This window comes from Nyctereutes procyonoides, unplaced genomic scaffold, assembly GCF_905146905.1.
Source record: "Nyctereutes procyonoides isolate TBG_1078 unplaced genomic scaffold, NYPRO_anot_genome, whole genome shotgun sequence".
In the NCBI taxonomy this organism is placed as follows: Eukaryota; Metazoa; Chordata; class Mammalia; order Carnivora; family Canidae; genus Nyctereutes; species Nyctereutes procyonoides.
The window spans coordinates 59,319,571-59,342,023 of NW_026575126.1; the positions used below are offsets into that span (position 1 = coordinate 59,319,571).

At 47.8% G+C, this 22,453-nt stretch overlaps 1 protein-coding gene across 4 annotated transcripts in view; it reads right to left on the bottom strand.

Annotated features, from left to right (window-relative positions):
• Positions 1-22,453, bottom strand: part of GSG1L (GSG1 like) — a 204,533-nt gene that overhangs the window by 130,314 nt on the left and 51,766 nt on the right. For all 4 annotated transcript variants that reach the window (XM_055339338.1, XM_055339337.1, XM_055339336.1 and 1 more), the window contains exon 2: positions 3,722-3,769. In XM_055339338.1, coding sequence (XP_055195313.1) covers positions 3,722-3,769 — 48 coding nt within the window. The remainder of the gene's footprint in view (positions 1-3,721; positions 3,770-22,453) is intronic.

The following is a 22,453-nucleotide window of genomic DNA, read 5'->3' on the forward strand; positions in this document are numbered from 1 at the left end:
AAATATTTTTCCAGGGGACAGGGTCGGGAAGCAAGGGGCAAGAGGATATTGGAAAAAATGGCAAAGAGGGAGTGCCGTTCGTGAAGGGTCTTGAAGCAAGACTGTGGTTTGCCAGGCGGAAGGTCAGGAAAAGAAGGGGAACACTAGTCTAAGAACACCCTAAGTTCAGCTCAGAGGTCTTGGTGAAGGAGAAGGGGAAGTATAGCCCAGCACACATCCTCACACGTGCATACACACACATGTGCATGCACATCCAGGGCTCTATGCACACACACACATGTGCATCCACACATCCATGCATCTATGCACATGTGCACACACATCCGTGCATGCTTGCACAGACACACACCGTGGATCTCTGCAAATGCACACACACCCATGCACAAACACATACCCATGCATCTATGCACATGTACACACTTTGACCTGTGCACCCATGTACAGGGCCCCACACTCACCAGCATGTAAGCGTACACACAAGACACACGTGCACACATTCTCACAGCAGTACCTGCTCAGACATACACACACTGACTCCTGACCACACACTCCACATACCACACACACACAAACACTCACTCATTCACAGTGTCTTGGAGGCCTACATTTTCAGCAGAAGAACCAGGCATTTACAAGCCAAACTGCTCAGGTTCAAACTCCAGGGTCCTAACTGTATGACCTCAGGCAAGTCAATTCACTCTTTGCCTCAGTTTCCTCACCTGTAAAATTAGGATTAAAATAAGCCGATGGATGTAAAGCTCTCAGAACAGCACCTGGCACACTATAAGCACTGCATAAAAGGCAGTTAGTGTGAGTGCCATGATTATTACCATATCTGGCAGATCAGAAGGTAAGTCACAGAGGGAGTGGGCGCAGGGACAGGAATGCAGGAGAAGAGTGTGCGTTGGGAGAGAACACACGTGGGCTCAGACACCAGCCCCAGATTCTCGGTGTGGCCTTGAACCACTCACTCCATCTCTGCAGCTCGGGGTTCTCATCTGTGAAACGGACAGCCGTGGTGAGAGGTGAGCAGTGGTGAGAGGTGAGCAGAGGGATGGTCCCATGAGCCCACCTGCCCGCAGGCATCTAGGGAGGGCCAGGCGGGGGGTGCTTGGGGAGAGGCCGCGGAGCTGCACGACAAACCCCACCGATCCCAGGGACAGCTGAAGTGCTCGGCAGGCAGTGAGTACGTGAAAATCGTCCTGCCACTTGGCGGCAAAGCCAGCCCACTCAGCCTTCTTATAAACATTTATGTATACACAGCCAGAAGGTCCTTGGAGGGGCGACCAAGCCCTGAAAGAAAAATCACGAGGCCAGTAAAACACAAAGATACAATCTTTCTGGGGTCCTCAGGCCTCATAAGAGAAGCAGGAATAAGGTCAAATGCCTTGATGAGGTATATGGACACACTCCACACACGCTCACACGTGCACACACACACACACGCGTGCTCACCCAGGCACACAAGAGGAGGCACACTCACACAGGCACGCACGTGTACACACCGGAGATCCACGCACACCTACTCACGGGAGCACCTGCTCGGGCATGTGCACACTCACCCTCAACCCACTGTACACATGCATTGACATGTGCACACAAGGGCCATGCCTCCTGGATGCCAGATGTGAGGCACAGGTGGCCCTGCAGCTCCATGGCCTTGGGGGTTACTGGTGTTGGCCGAACACTGGCAAGGGGCTGCCTCCAGGTACAGGCTTGTAAGACGCAGGTTGACGAAGCGGTCTGAAGCATGGGCTCTGCCCTGCATGAGAAGTGACATGTGGGTTGGCTTCAAGTCTGTAAGGCTCAGATTCTGCATCTGGCAGTGGAGTGACTTTGTCAGCCGCTCCTCACAAAGTTGTGGGGGGCTTCTCAGTTAATGCAGCGCCTGGCACATGGGGACTGCCCAGTACATATCCACCATGTAGGCTTTTTTTTTTTTAAGATTTCATTTATTTATTCGTGAGAGACACACAGAGAGAGGCAGAGACACAGGCAGAGGGAGAAGCAGGCTCCATGCAGGGACCCCGACATGGGACTCAATCCTGGGACCCCAGGATCATGCCCTGGGCTGAAGGCAGACGCTCAACCGCTGAGCCACCTGGGTGTCCCTCCACCATCTAGGTATTAGCAGCAGTATTCCTAAGGCTTCTTGACCTCAGTTTGGAAGCTGGGGCCCAGCTGCTCAGCTTGAAACTTCAGGGTGGCCTCCTGTGATAGCCAAGCAGGGCACGGTCGCTGGGAAGCCAGGTGAGGAGGTAGTGCCCCACCACTGCCGAAAGCCTGCTGTGGGGGGAGGTGGCTGGGCCTCTTCCTGGGTCTGAGGGTCCCCAACTCACAAGCTGCCACTCGCCTGGAGCTCTCCAAGGGGACAGTGTCCGAGAGACAGAAACATCACTAGCCTCTGTGACACATGGCCCCCTTGCCAGTAGCCCTTTTGCCAACATCCAGCCTTCAGGTCCCTGACCCTCCAGACACTGCAGGGCAGCCACAAGCCCAGCCCCACCAGCAGGGGACGTGAGTGGCCCCAAGCCCTGGACTAAAGCATTTCTCTTGAGTCAGGCACAATGAAATCCCCCCTGTTGGGGCAGTATCTAGGACTGGACTTCTGCCTCAGTTTCCCCACCCCGAGGCCCAGAACCAGAGCCCTCTCCTAATCGCCAGGCTGTTTGAAGACATCAGCACCCCTGCTCTCCTTGCACATCCTCCTCGGTGGCAGGGGGGAGGCAGGTTGAGGAGGCAGCCATGCCCTCATGTTCCTTTGGCAGCACATCCTCCAGAATCTGCTCTCTCGCTCTCCCTTAATAATAAAACCCCAGTCTTAGCTGAGCACGTTGCCAGGTTGCCAGGATAACAATCTCATTTCCCAGCCTCCCTGTAGCTGAGTCTGGCCCTGGGATCAAATTCTGGCCGAGGCGACATGAGCAGGTACTGTGGGCAACTTCTAGAAACCTTGGAGTTGACACACAAGCTTGACCCTTTCTCCTTTGCCCCCCCTAAGCTGCTGCCTGGAAGGCAGGTGTGACAGCTGGAGCTCCAGCTGCTATCTTAGATTATGAAGATAAAAGCACAGAGATGATGGAGGAGGTCATCAAGGTCTGGATCCTGAGAACTTCATGGAGCAGAGCCACCTGGACTGCCTACTTTCAAACTTTTATAGAAGCAATGCACATTTCTCCTTTGAAGTCGGCTACTTTGGACCACCATTCCCTACAGCTAAAGCTAATCCTACAGCCATGCTCACCCTACACGCGAGCTGCGGCCAGCCCCTGACCATTCTACTCTGAGCGTCGCTGAGGGTCAGCATCTCTGCTCTTGGGCCCCGTGCACAGGGAGTGACAGACACAGGACAGCCGGTTTCCCGCCCCTGAGGTCAAATCCTGCAGTTGGATGCAGCGCCCCCAACACTGGTCTAGCCTCACTCCGACATCCACACACCTATCCCACCTACCCCCCAATCCTGGTGTGGACTGGAACATGGAAGCATTATGACTCTCGGGACTGTCCCACTTAGAGGAACGACAGGATGGGCCTCCACCTGCCTTTCTCCCCTTACCAACTGCTCGAGAAACTTGAAGTTTTGCAGGATTATGGGTCTCTGGGGAGCCATCACCCAGTGGTGCTGCTGGAGAAACCCTCACGGGGCTGCGGGAAGCCACCTGGGCAGGAAGTGTCTCTGAAGGGCACTGGGCTTGCACACCTGAGCGGGGGCCACACTTACCCTTCTCCGATGCTGGGGCCAGGTCAATGAAACTGCGACATTTTTCACCTTCAAAAAGAAAAGAAGGGTTTCAGAATGTGAGAGGAAGTGATAGCTTCAGGCACCCCTCCCCTTCGCTGAGCCTTGTCACTGAGCAGGACGTGGGGCCGGAGTATCTCTATCCCTTATTCCCGGAAAGCCAATGTCCCCAAGGAAACTGTGGGCAGCGAATCTGCAAACTCAGCCAAACAGCACCAGGGATGTCACCTCCGCTCTCACCCCCGATCCAACCTGCCCAACCATGCGGCTCACACTTGCTCCAAGCCCTCAGTCCCCTTCCACAGCCCTCACCCCGTCCAGACCCAGCAGGATGAGGACAGCCCCTCGCTAGGCTCCCCAGGGGCCTCCACACTGCCGCTGCCGCCCTGGAGATGATTTCAGGACACACAGCTCTGATCACGTCACACACGCACACAGGCACATATACTTCCGCTCAAACCCTCTGATGACTCCCTGAAGAATGATGCCCCAAGTTCCTTCACGGAGACCCCTGCACTCAGCCCTGACACTCCTCATGCCCCCTCCACCACGAGGCCTCACCCGTGCTGTTCCCGCTGCTGGGGACACGCTTCCCCTCCCATGAGCTCTCACGGCCCCCTGGCCCTCTCCGACACCCAGTCACCTTATGGTTCCACTCTTTGTATGATTCTTAGGTGGATGACCCACAGGTTGTGAGCGCCATGAGGGTGTGCATTCCCAGCTCAGGAAGTGACAATTCCATCCTCCCTCATGCTTAGGCCAAAACCTCGGCATCAACCTTGATTTCTCCCTTTGGCTCACACCTCCACATGTGATCTGTGGCTCTGGCGTGGCAGTGGATCTAGAATCCGATCACCTCTCACCCCCTCCGTTGCTCCAGCCACCATCTCCACTTAGATGATGGTGGTAGCCTCTGCCCGGGTCTCCCTGTTACTGCCCTTCTCCATACAGTGACCAGCGGATCCTGTTATAACCTAGGATGGATTATTATGTCCTTCTCTGTTCAGAACGCAGAATGAGAACCCAAGTCCTCCTCGTGGCCCACAGGGTCATCACCTCCCTAACCTCATCTCCTACCAGCTTCCCCTTCACTCACTTGGCTCTGTCCACACTGATCTCCTTCCCGATCCTTAAATGTGCCAGGTATACCTCTGCCTCAGGGCCTTTGCACATACTGCTACTTCTACCTGGAGCATTTTTCCCTCAGATAGTTGAATGGTTTACCCTTCCTCCTTTTAATCACCTTCCTCAAATGTTACCTTCTCAGGGGGACCTTCCCCAGCCAATTTTTAATATTCCAAAGGTCCCTGCCCTGACTGCCCAAGCTGTCTTCCTGCTGGACCCCTACCACCTAAAACAGGGTCTGGTACATGTGAAGGCATAATACATATTTGCTGAAGGAGCATATGAATGAATAAACCAAAGAGTGACTGGACAAAGAGATGAGCAAACGAATGAATGAATGTCTTACACCCAAACTTTCAATCTTTAAGAAACTCTAAGTCTGTCTCTCCCAGGCCTCCTTGACGCTGGGCACCATGCTGACCAGGACACGGTGATGAGCAAGACGGCCCGGCCTCCAGGCCCTCTGTCACAAAGGCAGCACACACAGCAACCTGCCAGAGGGACAATGTTGCCCACAAATCCAGATGAGAACCAGAAGAGCTGGCCGTGCCGGGCTCACAGCCCACAGAGCAACAATCAGATGGGCCAGATGCTGCCCCCCTTCAGATGGAGGACAGGCCCTGGAGTCTGCCACAGTCCCCGCCGCTCCCCACTGTTTTCCCTCTAGCCTCCCCTGAAGCTACCCAGCCAGTCCCTGGGACACTAGGTCGGAAGACTTTTAGGGTCAGCTTGTAACCCCTGGCTTAAGGATCTTACTGCTAATCCCAGCAAGGATATAGATTTCATGTCAAAATGGAACCAATGTGAGTTGGGCGGGGGGTGGAAAGGATCTGGAAGCTTTCAGCATTCTCAATTCATGTGTCTGCTTGAAGCTTCCTAAGTTCTTCTCTACGAAGCTCCCTAGAAGCCCCTTGGGATCCTGAATGTCCTTCCAGCCCCATAGAAATGCAAATCAGACAAGAGGAATGTTGGCAGATGAGGCTGAGAAGGAAGGCAAGGGCCAGATCACAAAGGGTCTTGAGTGCCAAGCTAAGGAGTAGACTCCTGTCTTGTTTACATCATCCCTTCCAAAGAATCATGAGGCCACAGGTGGCTGGATGGTGCTCCTGTGGTTTCCTCCCGGGCTCTATGCTGAGATACAGGACCCTCACCTCCCTTCATGGATCAAGAAAACAAGGCCCAGGGCCACTGCATGACCACCTGGGACCACACAGCAAGTCAGAGGTACCAAGATTAGAACCCACTGAAAGAGATGTTTGCTGACAGCCAAGAACTGGAAAGCAAGATAAAAAAAAAATAAGAATCAGTAGTATGTTAGAATGGATATATTTGAATGAATTGTTTCTAAGTTTCTTTACTGTTATATTGTTTTCTCAAAATCTGGAGAGAGAAAACATTAATGGTCAAATTCAGACCAACACCCAGGGCCATGTTCAGACCTTGTGGATCCTAGGCACTTTGACCTATTGGAGTCCTTCCTAAATTTAAAAAAAAATTGAATTAAAAATTACATTTTACAATTGCATTGGCTAAAAACAAATATATTAACACTACATATTAAGATTTCTCTTCACCTAAAAGCTTATCTTTTTCTTCCAATTTTTTAAAAGATTTTATTTATTTATTCATGAGAGACACAGGGAGAGAGGCAGAGACAAGGCAGAGGGAGAAGCAGGCTCTCTGCAGGGAGCCTGATGTGGGACCCGATCCCAGGACCCTGGCATCATGCCCTGAGCTGAAGGCAAGCGCTCAACCAATGAGCCACCCAGGTGCCCATTTTTTTTTCTGATTTTAAAAGAAATTAAAACTTGTGTATACATCCATGAAAGCATCGTGAGTCCTTGGCTCTGTGCCGCTGGATGAGAGGGAGAAGCGGCCCTACAGCTCCGGGTCTCCCAGCTCCCCCATTATTGTCTTCCCACCACCACTGGGCTCCCGATGATAGGTAAAGTTGATGGGCTAAGCATTTTGCCTTCTCTTCTTCAACAGTTTTGCTGAGATATGATTCACATGCCGTACGATTCACCAACGTAAAGCTGACAGTTTAAAGGTTTATTGTGTATTCTTAGTATATTCACAAGACTGCATGACCATCACACAGTCAATTTTAGAACGCATTCGTTACCCCCCAAAAAGAAACTCCATACCTATTACCAGTCAGCCCCATTTCCCCCAATCCTCCCAGCACTGGGTAACCCCTGATCTATTTTCCTTCTCTATAGATTTGCCTATTATGGTTATTTCACACAAATGGAATCATACAATACATGATCCTTTGTGTCTGGCTTCTTTCCCTTAGCATAATGTTTTCAAGGTTCATCTATGTTGTGGCATGAATCAGTACTTTGTTCCTTTTTTAAGGCTGAATAATGCTCCATGGTATGGCTACATCACATTATGTTTATCTTCATCAGTTAATGGATTTCGGGTTTGTTTCCACTTTTTTGGCTATTGATGAACTTTCATGTAACAAGATTTTGTGGGGACAAGTTTTCATTTCTCTTAGGTCTATACCTAGGAGTAGAAATGCTGGATCATGTGGAAGTTCTATGGACCCTTATTGGGAACTATGAGACTCTTTTCCAAAGTAGACATGGTGTTTTACATTCCCACTAACTATGTGTCTATATATAAGGGTTCCAATTTCTCCACAACTTTGTCACCACTTGTTATTGTATCTTTTTTGTATATATCATAGGCATCCTTCCAGGTGGGAAGTGGTACCTCAGTGCAGTTTTGATTTGTACATCGCCAGTGACTAGTAATGTTAAGCATCTTTCCATGTGCTTCTTGGCCATTTGCATGTCATCTTTGGAGAAATTCAGATCCTTTGCCCATTTTTAATTGGATTATTTTGTCATTTTATTATTGAGTTCTAAGAGTGCTTTATATATTCTGCATACATATGCCTTATCAGATATCCAACTTGCAAAAATTTTGTCCCATTCTGTGAATAGTCTTTCCGCTCTCTTGATGGTGTCCTTTGAAGCACACGAGTTTTAAATTTCGATGAAGCCCAATTTATCTATTTCTCTTTTGTTGCTTTTCCTTTTGTGTCATAGCTCAGAAGGCTTTGCCTGACTCAACATCATGAAGATTTAGTCTTATTCTTTTATCATTTTAACTCTTACCTTTAGGTTTATCATCTATTTGATGTTGACTTATGTGCATGGTGTACAAAAAGTGTCCAACTCTATTCTTTTGTGCGTGGATATCCAGTTGTCTCAGCCCATTTGTTGAAACGCTATTCTTTCCCCCATTGAATTGTCTTGGCACCCTTGTCAAAAAATAACTGACTATATAAATGGGAGGGTTTATTATGTTCTCTCAGTTCTATTCCATTGATCTATCTATATATCTATCCTTATACTGGTACTACACTGTTTTTTATTTGAAATTGAATGAGTCCTCCAACTTTGTGTTTCATTTTTAAGATGATTTTGGCTAATCTGGGTCCTTTGAATTTCCATATAAATTTTATTTTTTTAAAGATTTACTTATTTATTGGTGGGGCAGAGGCAGAGGGAGACAGAGAGAAATTGTCCAGCAGACTCCTTGCTGAGTGCAGAGTCCAATGTGGGGCTCAATCCCATGACCCTGAGATCATGGCCTGAGCTGAAATCAAGAGTCAGACACTTAACTGATTGAGCCACCCAGGCACCCCTCCATATGGATTTTAGAATCAACTTTTCAATTTCTGGGGGGGTGGGGGAATGCCAGTTGGACTTTTTTTTTTTTAAGATTTTTATTTCTTGATAATCTCTATACCCAACATGGGCTTGAATTTACAACCCAGAGATCGAGTCATGTACTCTACTAATTGAGCCAGCCAGGCACCTCATCGTTAGAATTTTAATAGGGATTGCACTGAGTCTGTAGATCAATTTAGGGGAATATTGCCGCCTTAATAATATTAAGTCTTCCAGTCCATGAACATGGAATGTCTGTCCATTTATTTAGATCTTCTTTAATTTATTCTAATAATGTTCTGTAGTTTTTGGAATATAAATAAGTATTGCACTTCTTTTGTGAGATTTATTCCTAAGAATTTTATTCTTTTTGGTTATTGTACATAGAATTGTTTTCTTAATTTCATTTTCAGTTTGTTCATTGCTAGGGTATAAAAATACGATTATTTTTGTATACTGACCTTGTGCTCTGCAATCTTGCTAAATTCGCTTATAAGTTCTAATAGTTTTCAGTAGATTCTCAGGATTTACTATATACAAGATCATGCCATCCACAAATAGAGGTTGTTTTACTTCTTCCTTTCCAATCTTGATGCCTTTTATTTCTTTTTCTTGTCTAATTGCTCTAGCTAAAATCTCCAGCATAATGTTGAATAGAAGTGGCAAGAGCAAACGTCCTTGTCTTGTTCCTGATCTTAAGGAGAAAAGCACTCATTCTTATACCATTAAGTATGATGTTTGCTGCAGGATTTTCATAGATAATCTTTATCAGGTTGAAGACATTCCTCCTATTCCTGGTTTGTTGAGTGGTTTTATCATAAAAGTGTGTTTGCCTTCTCTTTAATCTCATAATAACCTGCAATGATGTAGCTCTGAGAATCCCCATTTAGAGACAAGCAAGCTGAGGCTCTGAGCTTTCAATGACTTGCCCAAGACCACACAGCCAGTAATGATGGAGCAGGACTCAGTCCAAGTCTATAGACTCCAAACTCCATGCCCTAAAGTTTTTCCAGCTATGTACTCTAATTTTCCATGTAAGAATCTCCTACTGCAGCCAGCCATTCCCACTGTGTAGAGCTTCCAGATCCTGAAAGGAATCCCCCAAGAACATATCCCCCCCATGCAGACAGGTAAAATCCACCAGGGGCCAAATAAAATGGCTCTCACATTTCTATTTCTGCTACATGGACAAGACCAAATGGATGATGTTTGAACAGAGATGGTCAAACTTGGCCCACACTGTCTATTCAGGACAATGCTGAAGTTTAAGAAAAAATCATAGTAATGACATAAGGAAAACTGGCTATTTTGATGGTCAACAAGTCTAATACTTGATATCCAAACACAGAAGGGAATTTTTTTTTCTCCAAACCCCTATTCTTCATGATAAAAATTAGCTAACTGTTTGTGTGAAAGATATCAAACTGTACCAAATTGTCTTATTGCTTTTAGAAGTAGCCTTTAAAACATCTTTGTCAATTATCCTTAAGTTGATATGTTTAACTAAGGGATTTAACTGGGGTATTAAATTAAAGACAAGAGAAGAGCACTTTATCTCTTTAGACTGAGGCTTGTCAATTAGATCATGGAGCTGTGGCATGTTACTGCCACCTGATGGCAACGTACCTTCTGTGAACTGTGGAACGTGAAAGCTGGGAAGAATCCTAGAAGTCATCCAATTTAAGTGGCTCTCAGCCCTGGGAACCCCATGCCCTACCCACAGAGACCCTGATTTAATTGATCGGTGTGGGGCCTAAACTTCAGTGAGGTTTTAAAAACTCCCTGATTCCAACACGCAGCTAGGCTGAGATTCACACTCCAATCTGATGTTTTTTTAAAAGAATTTATTGATTTATTCATGAGAGACACAGAGAGAGGCAGAGACACAGGCAGAGGGAGAAGCAGACCCCATGCAGAGAGCCCGATGCGGGACTCAATCCCCGGACTGTGGGATCACACCCTGAGCTGAAGGCAGACACTCACCCCCTGAGCCACCCAGGTGTCCCTCCAACCTGGTTCATTAAAAAAAAAAAAACTATTTTCAACATTAGAAAAACAGTAAGTTATCTTTAGTGACAGCTCATGTTATCAAAATGGACATGACTTCAAACAGCACTATCTGGGAGGTAGGATAGCAGAGTGGCCAAGAGTCTGAGTTCTGGGATCAGCAGAGCTGGGTTCAAATCCTGACCCTATCATTTCCTTCCACATGAGTCCCCAGTCTTTCTGTGCCTTGATTTCCTTGACTGTTTCATGGGTATGGCACCTGTAGGAGCGCTGTAAAGTCCTGATACAGGCACAGAGCTTAGACATGGTGCCTAGCAGAGGGGTGCTTAGGAAATGGTGGCCATCCATTTGGCCATCCACCATCAAACATGACTCAGAGGAAACACTGGGCATTGGTCTCTGCTGTCCAATGGAGAGGAGAGCAGACTGATGTACGGTGGTGGGTGGAGGAAGGGAGTGGGGCTCAGAGCAGGGGCCCTAGACCCACCTGGGTTCAGCTTAACTCCATCACTTACTAGATGTATGACTCCACATTAACCTTCTGGTGCCTCAGTTTCCCTATCTATAAAATGAAAACCACCAATGCTAGTGTTTCTAAGTACTGATAACAGGGTGGATCAGTAGGGGTTGGTGCCAACCACCAGGTGTACAGTGAGGACAGCTCAGTGAGCAGGAGACCACACTGCCAAGTGACATCTGTGGGAATGTATAGTTCCCTTATGAGCCCAAGGTGTGGCCCTGCATTGCCCATTATCTCCACCAAACCCATGGGCATTGTTTAGTAATTACCTCATTTTTGCCCCTTGAGGATGCTCTTTCTCCCATTGCTACCTCCACTGATTCCCTTTGGCTCACAGTGAGTTATTAAAAATTGAGAAAGCAAAAGAGAGCATCTCCTCCCCAGGAAGGAGGGTCCCCTAAAGTCCCACTGTGTTCCCAGAGGCTCACTGGAGCCAGCTCAATGCTCACCCTACTTTCTCACAAGGAAGACTATCTTGTTCACCAACCACCTACCCTCCCCGCAAAAAGATGTCTCCCTGCTCTGAATTTCCAGCATTTTATCACAGTATCTTTCATTATATTGTCTCACTCTCCCTCAGGCACAGCTTGGCCCCTCTGGCTTGAACTCCTTTGGGGCTGTACACGGCAGATCTCCCCACCAGCAGTTGGAAGCTAGAACATTATGTTACCCAAGATCCAGGATCCAGTGACCCAAGGAGAGCCCAGAGTGAACACTATGCTAAGAACTTGGCCAGCATCACAACTGAATGAGGTCACTATCCATCCCCATTTTACAGATGAGGAAGTCAAGCTCATGTAGGCAAAGGGACCTCCTCAAGGTCACACAGCCAAGAAGTAGCAGAATCAAGATGGGGGCTCAGGTCCATGTCTTTCTAAAACTCTTTCCATCATTCAAAGGATTGGCTTGTCCAGAATAGGACACAGGGGCACCTGGTGGCTTAGTTGGCTATGTGTCTACCTTTGGCTCAGGTCATGATGCCAGGGTCCTGGGATCGAACCCCACAGTGGACTACCTGCTCAGCGGGGGGCGTTGCTTCTCCCTCTGCCTCTGCCTTTCCGCAAGTTCAAGCTCGCTCTCTCTCTCTCTCTCAAATAAAAATAAAATCCTTTAAAAAAAAAGAAAAAAAAGAAGTAGGACAGAGACTCAGGACATTTCACAGCCACATGAGATTTCTGGGCTCAAGTAAATCAACAGTGTCTCCGAAATGTCCTTTTAAAACATTTTATTATGAGAATTTCTCATCTTGTACAAAACCAGAGAGACTAGTGCAAGGAGCCCTACGTTCCCCCATCCCCAGCTTGGAAACTGTCACATCACGGCCAGTCTCGTCTCTTTACCCCTGTAGCCCCCACCATATAGGGTTATCTTGAAACAAATCCCAGAAGTTGTGTCTAAATGTCTTTTTGAAGGGTTTGCTCCCTTGCTCAGAAAAGACAAATGGAAGATCATTTCTTCCCAGACCCTGTGACATCACCTTAGAGAGCTGGTGGCTTTTTGCAGCGTGGGAATAAAACACATAACCCAAGAGGGCCCGACCTGCCCTCCTTGCTGGCTGCAGAATTCTGCCCCCCTGTCTGCAGGGACCCCGCTGAGCTAAGATCAGGGACGGGGGAACCTCGGAAATCGCCCTCGGCACAGCAGCTTGAGCTTCGTCAGCCGGCACCTCGAGCCCGCACCAAGGAGAGCACCTGGCACGCGTCCCCGGCAGAAACGAGGCTTCCAGGAATCCGCCCTGGACACAACCGGCCAGGTCACAGCTGCCTCGGCTCGGGCTCACCACTCAGGCCTGAAGCCAGGGATCTCACCCGTGGTCCCTCCTCCAGGCCCAGTTTACTTGAGAAAAGGGCTGGTGTGTGGTGACGGCGAGCAGAGCCAAGTGCACCAGGGTGCAGGGAGGCCAGCAGGGTGTGCTCCCTGGTGAGAGCTCTCCTGGTGAGAAGCTCGGGCTCTGACTTCATACAGATGGGAGTTCAAATCCCAGCTCTGCCATCTGCTAACTGTGGAGGACTGGGGGGGAACGATGGGTTTTGTTTGTTTGGGTTTTTTTTGTTTTGTTTTGTTTTGTTTTGTTTTGCCAGTAAAGGGTGATCATTCCCACCTTATGGGGTTGCTCGAGGGCCAAAAGAGGTAAAACAAGACATCACCACTTAGGATTTAAACCAGGCAACACAGGGCACCGGGGTGGCTCAGTGGTTAAGCATCTGCCTTCAGCTCAGGGTATGATCCGGGGGTCCCGGGATCGAGCCCTGTGTTGGGTACCCAGGCCTGCTTCTCCCTCTGCCTGTCTCTGTCTCTCTCTGCCTCTCTGTTTCTCATGAATAAATAAATAAAATCTTTAAAAAATAAAAAATAAACCAGGCAACATCTGCAGGAGGGCCAGCACGATATGCTGATACCCACCCTCCCACTGTCACTCATCAGAGTTCTCAAGGCTCCGTTCTTGAAAAAGGTGCTCTTCAGAGGCAAATGGAGGTGTCTGGGCTCAGAAGCCATAAGACATGAGTTCAAATCCCTCCTCTGCCTCTTCTTAGCCACATGATCTCAGAGAGTGACTTTATCTTTTGGATCCTTTTCCTCCCTCACCTGCCAAATGGAAGTCATCGGGTACCTGCCTTCTAGGCTCCCAAAAAGGAGAACAGGGGAGTGCATGAAACCCCCGTCCTTTGCTTGGCTCTGTAAATAAGAGTCATTTTTGATTTTTGCTTCCTTCCCTGGATTCTAAGTTAAAGACACATTGCAGTCTTCCAGAAGAGAGCTGGGAAGTCTTCCCAAGCCAGAAGCATGAGGCCATAACGGTGCAACCTCACCCTGAGCAGGTGGAGGAAACCTGGCAGGGGTGCAGGCAGCATCCAGGGAGGTGGCCAGAAGCAGATGCCCAAGGCTGGCAGAAGGTCTGTGGAGCACGGAGGGTTGGCCAAGTTGCCCTTGGCATGAACACGCAGGAGTCCAGGTCTGGCTGGAAGCGGGAAGATGGGCAGCAAGTGGAAGGGGCACTGGGGAGACCAGCGTCCTTGGCTGGGTCCCCGGATCCCAGGTCTGAGGACCGTGACTTAATTCCATACCCCACCAGATGGTGTAATTGAGGTTTCTGTGGCGTGCAAGGTGGGGAGCAGCATCGGGGCGACCGTGGTGAGGCACTGGTGTCACACTGGTCTCACAAAGCCAGCCGACAAATATTTGCTAACATATATTGTGCACATACTCTGTGCCAGGCCCAGAGGGTTTTACAAACTCCCATCCCTGTTTTACTGATGGAGAAACTGAGGCACAGGAAGGCCGAGTAACTTGTCTAAGCTCATTCAGCCAGTGGTAGAGCCAGGACTCAAACTGGGATGGCTCAGCGGAGCCTTGGCATTTGGCCACAACCGCCTCCTAGCGGAATAAGCAGTTTCTAGAAAACTCCATTCTTCCTAAGGTAGGTCCCAGATGCCCTCCCAAGAGGACTCCACATGTGGCAGGAGAAACCAGCAGCCACGAGGATGAGACCACATTTCCAGATGCCCAGCCAACAGGACCCAAACGGGGTTGCTTTTGAGTTTGGTTCTGAGACCGAGATTCCAGGGGACCCCACCTCCTGGCAGATGCCTAACTAGTTTTTCTCCACAGTAGGTGCTTTCAACTAGCTAGGAGGGCAGAGAAGAACTGGTCCTGACCCCCAACCACCATGGCTGATGAGAAATAATTTTAATTGTTTGGCAAGGGCAAAAGTTCACACACCTTTGCTGGCTGGATTCAAGGAATTCAGCTCCAAGATCAGAGAATAAAGAAAAATGCCAGCAGATCTTGTGCGAAGCTTCTCCTCTCACTATCCAGGCTGGCAGCAGAGCCTTGGCAAGCACTTCCTTGGAATTCTCCAGAGGCCTCTGCCAGTTCAACTGACAGGGCAGCAGATGGTACACACTTATCTGCTGATGATATTTTGATTTATTTATCTCTTACAGATGGTACCATGCCTTGATTTCTGGCAGGAGTCCAAAATGTGGGTCAACTTTCTGGGCATAATCATTTCTCCAAGTGGATAAAATACTGGAGACTGAAATCCTGCCTGGCATCATGACCTCATCACCACAGTCTCCAGACATGCCTTGCTTGGGCATTTCAGGCACTGTGGGTAAACCGTAGGGAAAAGATTGTTCTAAAGAATTTTATAGCTGGAAGAACCTAAATGCTTATTTTAAATTAATACCATAGTGGTTAAATGTAAGAGTTCTGAATTCACAGAGTCTTGAGCCAAAGTCCCAGCTCTGCCACTTACAAGCTCCATGACCGAGCCTAGACACTCTGGATTTTAGTTTCCTCATCTGTAAAATGGGTATGATCGTCTTCGTTACTACATAACGTGTGACAGAAACAGCTGGCTATTACCGAAAAATTGTGCTACTCCTGTAGGGTGGGTCATTGCTAGGAAGGTGCTACCCAGCCAGGCACGATCTTTTCCAGCAGTCCTGCATCCTGGTGGGATCATGGGACTGGTTCTGCCTGTAAAGTGTGAGTAGTGCCTGGATGGAGAGGGCTTTTATGAAGTGGACACGTCTTCTCTTTCCTCTGTCACCTAGATACAGTGGGCTCTGAGCCCTTGGGAAGTGATGAAACCACAGTGTGGAAGTTGCCTGGTCCCTGAATCACTGTGTGGAGGAGAGCTGCCATCCATCAGAATCACTGACACTGAAATGTCACATGAGCAAACAATAAACTGCTACTATGTTAATCCACACAATCTCTGGGTTTATCTGTTACAGCAGCCACTGTTGCCTGGTACATAGCTGGGGATCAAATGGGACCACACACGTGAGACAGCTGGTGCATGACAAGGGCTCAGTAAGTGTTCACAATTATTAGTATCATCATCTTTCAAGGGAGCTTGATAAATTAAGGAGATCGTGATTTTTTTTATGTCATCCCATCTGTTAGATTTGGTTAAAACTACACAAATCTGCCTTTCCTAATATCTCTCAGTCTTATTTATGCCCTTTTTTTTACACACCATCAGGAATCCATGAGCTGTCCTGTCTCACTCCCCAAAATCATGTTTTGAAAGAGAATTGTAAAGGGTGCCTGGGTGGCTTGTTCTGTTGAGTGTCCAACTCCTGATTTCAGCTCAGGTCATGATCTCAGGGTCCTGGGATCGAGCCCTGCGTTGGGCTCCATGCTAAGCAGAGAGTCTGCTCGAGGATTCTCTCTCTCCCTCTATCTCTCTGCTCCTCCCCTCCCTTTCTCTCTAAAATAAATAAATCTTTTAAAAAACAAATTTAAAAAAGAAAGAAAGAAATGTGAAAGGAAAAAAGGAGCATAGATAGTTTTCCTGTGGCACACGGTGACTAACATGGAGATTATGGTCCTCCAACCTCTTGTCCCGGTATTTCCTTTCTGTCCCAGGCACAGAATTAATCCAAATCAGCTAGAGATGGAGGAGGGACATAAGAACCATGGAGCCCACAGCCCTCAGTTTCCAGATGCAGAAATAAAGGCCTAGGAGGGCCCATGGGTTGCCTGAGTTCTCCTCATTGGGCAGATATTGAGCTGAAGCTGGAACCTGAGTCCCCTGCCTTCTGATCCAGAAGAAGGTCAGGGAGGATGAGAAGTCCACAGTCCCTGGCCACAGAAAACAATACAAGCAAATACCTCCTGAGCACTCACTATGTGCCAGGCGCTGTTCTAAGTCTCCATAGGCACTCGTCTAGTTCTTAAACCACATAAAGGAGGTACTGTTATTGTTCCTATTTATCAGATGAAGAAACTGAGCCCCAATGAGGTTAAGCACCTTTCCCAAAGACACAGAGATAGCATGTAGTGGATCCAGGATTCCACCCAGGATGCTGTAACCCATAGAGGCACCACTTTGAATCATGTTTGGGGAGAGAGAATGTAGAAGGAGGATTCGACTTTCCTGCTTGATTCCCAGGAGAGGAACTAAACCCGCTTGGGCCCAAGGACCAGGCGTCTGCCCAATACAACCCAAGAAGAGTCCAGCCTTGGAAATGACCCCTCCAAGGTACCATTAAATTTCCCAGTGGAGGAAGAATATGAGAAAGGCTTGGCCCACCCCATGGAGATGTTGCCAAGAGCTTCAAGCAGCCTGGAGTGGGTGGCATATCAGACTAGGCCAGTGTTTCCTCACATGTCCCAGGAGTGGCTCATGACGGGGGGATGTGGCGCTAAATTACACTGAATCACATCATGGGGAATGATTTCCCTCCCCAATTCCCTTCCAACCCTTCAGATTGCTTCCAGGAGAATATTTCAGTTTTGTGCTAGCTTGTCCTTAACATCGCTGTAATACTTACTAATCTTCCATTTTAAACAAAGAAAAAAGCCAGAAGTATCTGGCGAGAATTTGATAGCATTGCTTTGTTTTATGCACGTGCACACACACACACACGTATGCGTATATATATTTATTCTATTTTTGGCAAGTTGTGCTGATTCTCTATTTCCAATTGTAATATAAAGTTTCCCTTTTGAATTCATTTATGTAAGTAAAATGGGAGCCAATACAGAGCACAAAAAAAAAAAATCATAGTAGAACAAGGGTACATGCCTAAGAACAGATTCACAAAGGTGATATGAGAAAAACTAAAATGTGGGAATCACTGGGATAAAAGAATTCTGCACTTCCAGGCCCACTCTAGGCTAAGGGTTTGCAGGGCCACCACCCTGCACAACACTGGCATCGCCATTCAAACTGTGGTATATACGAATGACATTCCCTAGAGTCACGCAGTGCACAACCTCCAAGGCTGTACACAGCAGCCATGAATATTTTTAGAGTAACAAATATCCCAAGCATAGGAAGAAGGATAATCTTCTGCTCAGCTGCCCTGAAACTGGCAGCCAAAAGTTCCTCATTGCAAATTATGGCACTCTCTGATCCTCTTTTTTTTTTTTTAAGATTTTATTTATTCATTCATGAGAGACACAGAGAGAGAATGTGAGAGAGAGAGAGAGAGAGAGAGAGAGAGAGAGAGAGGCAGAGACACAGGCAGAGGGAGAAGCAGGTTCCACGCAGGGAGCCCGATATGGGACTCGATCCCGGGTCTCCAGGATCATGCCCCAGGCTGAAGGTGGTGCTAAACCACTGAGCCACCCAGGGATCCCACTCTCTGATCCTCTTAGAGTGTCCCCATGCTCAGGGGGCTACCGGGCCACTCAAGAATAGCTGGCGCTCAACCCATCCTCAGGAGGAATGGAGGAAATAACAGGGACAGTGTTCTTCTCAGGGGAGGCTTCAGGAAGATAAATAACAAGGGAGCAGCATGTTCAACTCTAAAGGCAGCAGGCTGACATTCTCAGCCATGAAAGTACTTGAAGAAAGGAGTATCCCCCCCCCAAAAAAAGAGAGAGAGAGAAGATATCCCTGAGCCATTCTCAAAAAAGCTAGATGACATTGAAACATAGCTCACCCAGGGAAGAGTCAAGAATGAAGGATTTAGAGCAAAAACATCAAAGCAGAAAACCTAAGGAAACACACAACCAAAATAAAATAATTGGAGATATTGTGCTACAACGCCGTGATGTAACTGTAAAAGTCATGGAAACACCAGAAATCAGAAGGTCAGAGGCAGTATGGGCTCTGTGCTCTCATCTTTCTCAGAAGGGGTCTAATATGGAAACACATTTCTGGTTCAAAGGCTACAAGGATGCTTTTCCCTATTCCTCCCTGCTCCCCATCCCCATCACAGAGGTAATTATCTGCCCCAAAGTAGGCAGGTAGAAGACACATCAGAACTCAGGCCTCACTTATCCTCAGGGACCCCGGCCCCTCACCCTACATGGCTCTCAGCCCCAGGGTCACTGAGAAGAATCCTCTCATGTGCTAGGGATTTCCCAAGCTGATTAAAAACAAACAAAGTATGAAAATCAACTTACACTCGGCCAGGGCAGTCCAGAACATATTCTCTCTCTCTCTCTCTCTCTCTCTCTCTCTCTCTCTCTCACACACACACACACACACACACACACACACACACACACACACGCTCATCTGTCTTGGGGTCCCCTGCCTCAGCCTCTCCCCCGGCCTCCCTGCCTCCGCACCGTCAGCCACAGGGATGTTTACAGAGCCCAGATCTGAATTCTGTTCAGCAACCTCCATGTTAAATTCACTTCTCACCAGAATCATCATGCCCTCAGACATTTATTAAAAATGCAGACTCCCAAAGATGCATATTCTCCGTGACCCAACAATTCCACTTCTCGGAACTCGTCTCACAGACATACTCACATGTGTGCAAAATGACACAAGGTCAAGATAACTGCAGCATTATTTTAAGAACAAAGGACTAGAAACAACCTACATGTCCGTTAATTAAACAAGAAATACACATGCAATTTATGGAAAATTCACACTCATTAAAGCAAACGAGGCAGCTCTTTCTCTCTTTCTCAGAATATTAACACAGAATATTAATGTTAGCTAATATTAATCCAGAATACAGAACATTGATATTACGTGGAAAAGTGGGAACGTCACAGAAACTTGAGACCCAATGCACATATAGAACCAATCTAAACAGCTCCCTCTGTCCTTGCTTCTGTCCAGTGTGGTCAGCCTGGCTTTCCCCATCAGACATTGTGTCATTGCCACAAACTTAATCGCTTAAAGAATACAAAAATCTTGTAATTCTGTATCTCAGAATTCCAACGTGGGCCCTACTGGGCTACAGTCAAGGTGTTGGCAGCGCTGTGTTCCTTCGGGGAGGCTCTAGGGAAGATTCTGTTTCCTCGCCTTTTCGAGCTTCTCGGGCTGCGCACACTCGACTCCCCACCTTCCTTTCCACCATCTGCAAAGTCAGCCCTGTTGATTCTCTCCTCTCTGAGAGACATGCCTCCTTCTCCCACTACAACTGAGAAAGATCCTCCACTTTTAAGGATTCATGTGATTAGCTTGGGGCTCATCTGGAAAATCCAGGATAATCTCCCCAACTCAAAATCCCTAACTGAATCACATTTGAAAAAGTCCCTTTCACCATTTAAGGTAGAATATTTACAGGTTACAGGGATTATTGTGGACATTTTGGGAAGGGGGCAATGCACCTGCTGCCATGGATACCGTGGACTCCAGCCACCACTTCGTCATTGTCAGCAGACACAAGACCTTGTGATGATGTACCTGTCCTTCTGCCTGAAATGCCCTTTCTCACCTGTCTGATTCTTTTTTTTTTTTTTTTAGATTTTATTTACTTATTCATGAGAGATACAGAGAGAGGCAGAGACTTAGGCAGAGGGAGAAGCAGGCTCCATGCAGGGAGCCCAGTGCGGAACTCTATCTCAGGATCCCAGGACGCTAAACTGCTGAGCCATCCAGGTACCTCTCACCTGTCTGATTCTCATGCAGATCTTGAAGGTTGAACTCAAAAGTCTTCTCCTCTCTAAAGCCCTCCCTGATTGCCCCAAGCAAAATTAGGGACGCTGCCAGCACTTTGAAAAGACCTTCCTGAATGACACTCGCCACTTGGCATTTGAATTACTTGCCTACCTGTGCATCTCTCAGCAGCCTGCAAGCAAGTTGGGAGTGAAACTGACTGATTCATCCACATGTCCCACCAGTCAGCGTATTGCTGGGCACACGGGAAGGCTCCCAGACACTGGACTCACAAGTGACCGAGTCCTCTCTGGCCTTTCCATGTTACCATGCTGATCCAAACCACAATTCTATGTGTCTGTGGTTGTTATGATGATTCTATGTGCCTGGCATATGTCAGAAGCTCGATAAATATTAGCTTTGTAAATAAATTAATCTGCATGCTTAATATTTATTGAACATTTTCTACATGCTAAGCACTTTACTAAGCTCTCTAGGAGCTCTGCCTCTCTGTTTAATTTTTCACAACGGCTCTCAAAGGAATCCTACTGTATTCCTTCGGGTAGTTGATACTAGCTGCTGTTGCAAACTGCTCAAAATCCCAAAGGCTTATTTTTCAGTTCCCTCTCCTGTGTGACTTCCATCCACGCAGTGACTCAGGGACCCAAGCTACCTTCCATGGGGCAGTCGCACCACAGCCAAGGGAGAGAAAAGTATAGGGAAGGCACACCGTCTACTTACCCACCTCAGCCCGGAAAGGACACACATCGCTTGCACTCACATCGCATTGGTGGCACCAGTTCCACAGCCAATAGGACAGCAAAGGACGCTGGGAAATGTAGAGGGCCATTGGATAGTGATAAGCATAGCCATCACTCCCACATTTATTATCTTCCTCATTTTATTTTTTTCTAAGATTTTATCTATTTATTCATAAGAGACACAGAGAGAGAGGCAGAGACACAGACAGAAGGAAAAGCAGGCTCCCTGTGGGGACCCGGATGCAGGACTCCATCCCAGGACCCCAGGATCAAGCCCTAAGCCAAAGGCAGATGCTCAATCATTGGGCCACCCAAGCATCCCTATCTTTCTCATTTTATTGCTGAAGCCACAGAGGTTCAGTGGAACAGGGACGCTGCCCAGCGTTTGCAAATAGTGTGTTGTGGAAACCAGTTCAAGCCCAGTCCCATCTACAACAGGCCATGTTCCTAGCCATTGCTTGCTCACACGTGCACACCCTGCATGCTCAAAAGTTAGGCCACCACAGAAGGTGAGGCCTGGGATATTGCTGAGCGACCAGGAGGACCCGACCCCGGGGCTGGGACATCTCCTCTGGACCATCCCCACAAGGAAAATCCACATAGAGATCATGGGGAAGCGGCTGGGTCGCGTCTCACCATCTATTTGCTTACCCCTGCCAGTGTCAGTTTATTCATCAGCGCCTAAATGATGACACGAGGCAGCTGTTATGTGCTTGATTTTCCCCTCCAGACTGTTGCAAGAGGGGAAACAAAATCTATTTTTTTAAAGCGAGCATCAGACGAACCTTGAACAAAACCTATAACTCTTTCAGGACGAGCAGCTCTCTGAGCTTCCCACAGACGCTCTTAGAGCATTGTTTCTGGGGGTTATTTGGCAGTTGTTTACTGTCTAGAAAGAAATATCTCTCCTTCCTGTGCATGCTTCTCCTCTCCTCCTCCCTGCAACCTTCCCCTCCCCTAAGGGCCATGTGAGCACTTTGCCCCCATAGTTTAAAATTGTAATAAAAAAAATCCTCTCATTCCCAAGTTGCTTTGCATCAGCCCCGAATCCTGTGTCCTCTCCTCAGACCCTCTCATTCTCGTCTGCCTGTTCCTTGTCTCCCAGACTCAACATCTCCAGGCCAAGACAACTGCAACGCCCTGTCAACGCTCAATTATTCAGGGCTGATTGTTCAAGGAGTGGATTATTTGGGTTCCCCCACCTCCGCCCCATGCCCTGGCACTGCTCATCAGCACCTCCCATCTTCAGGCAAGGCAGGAAAAGAAAGTTTTTTGAACTCGCATCCATCCAGACCAGCTGCTGGTCAG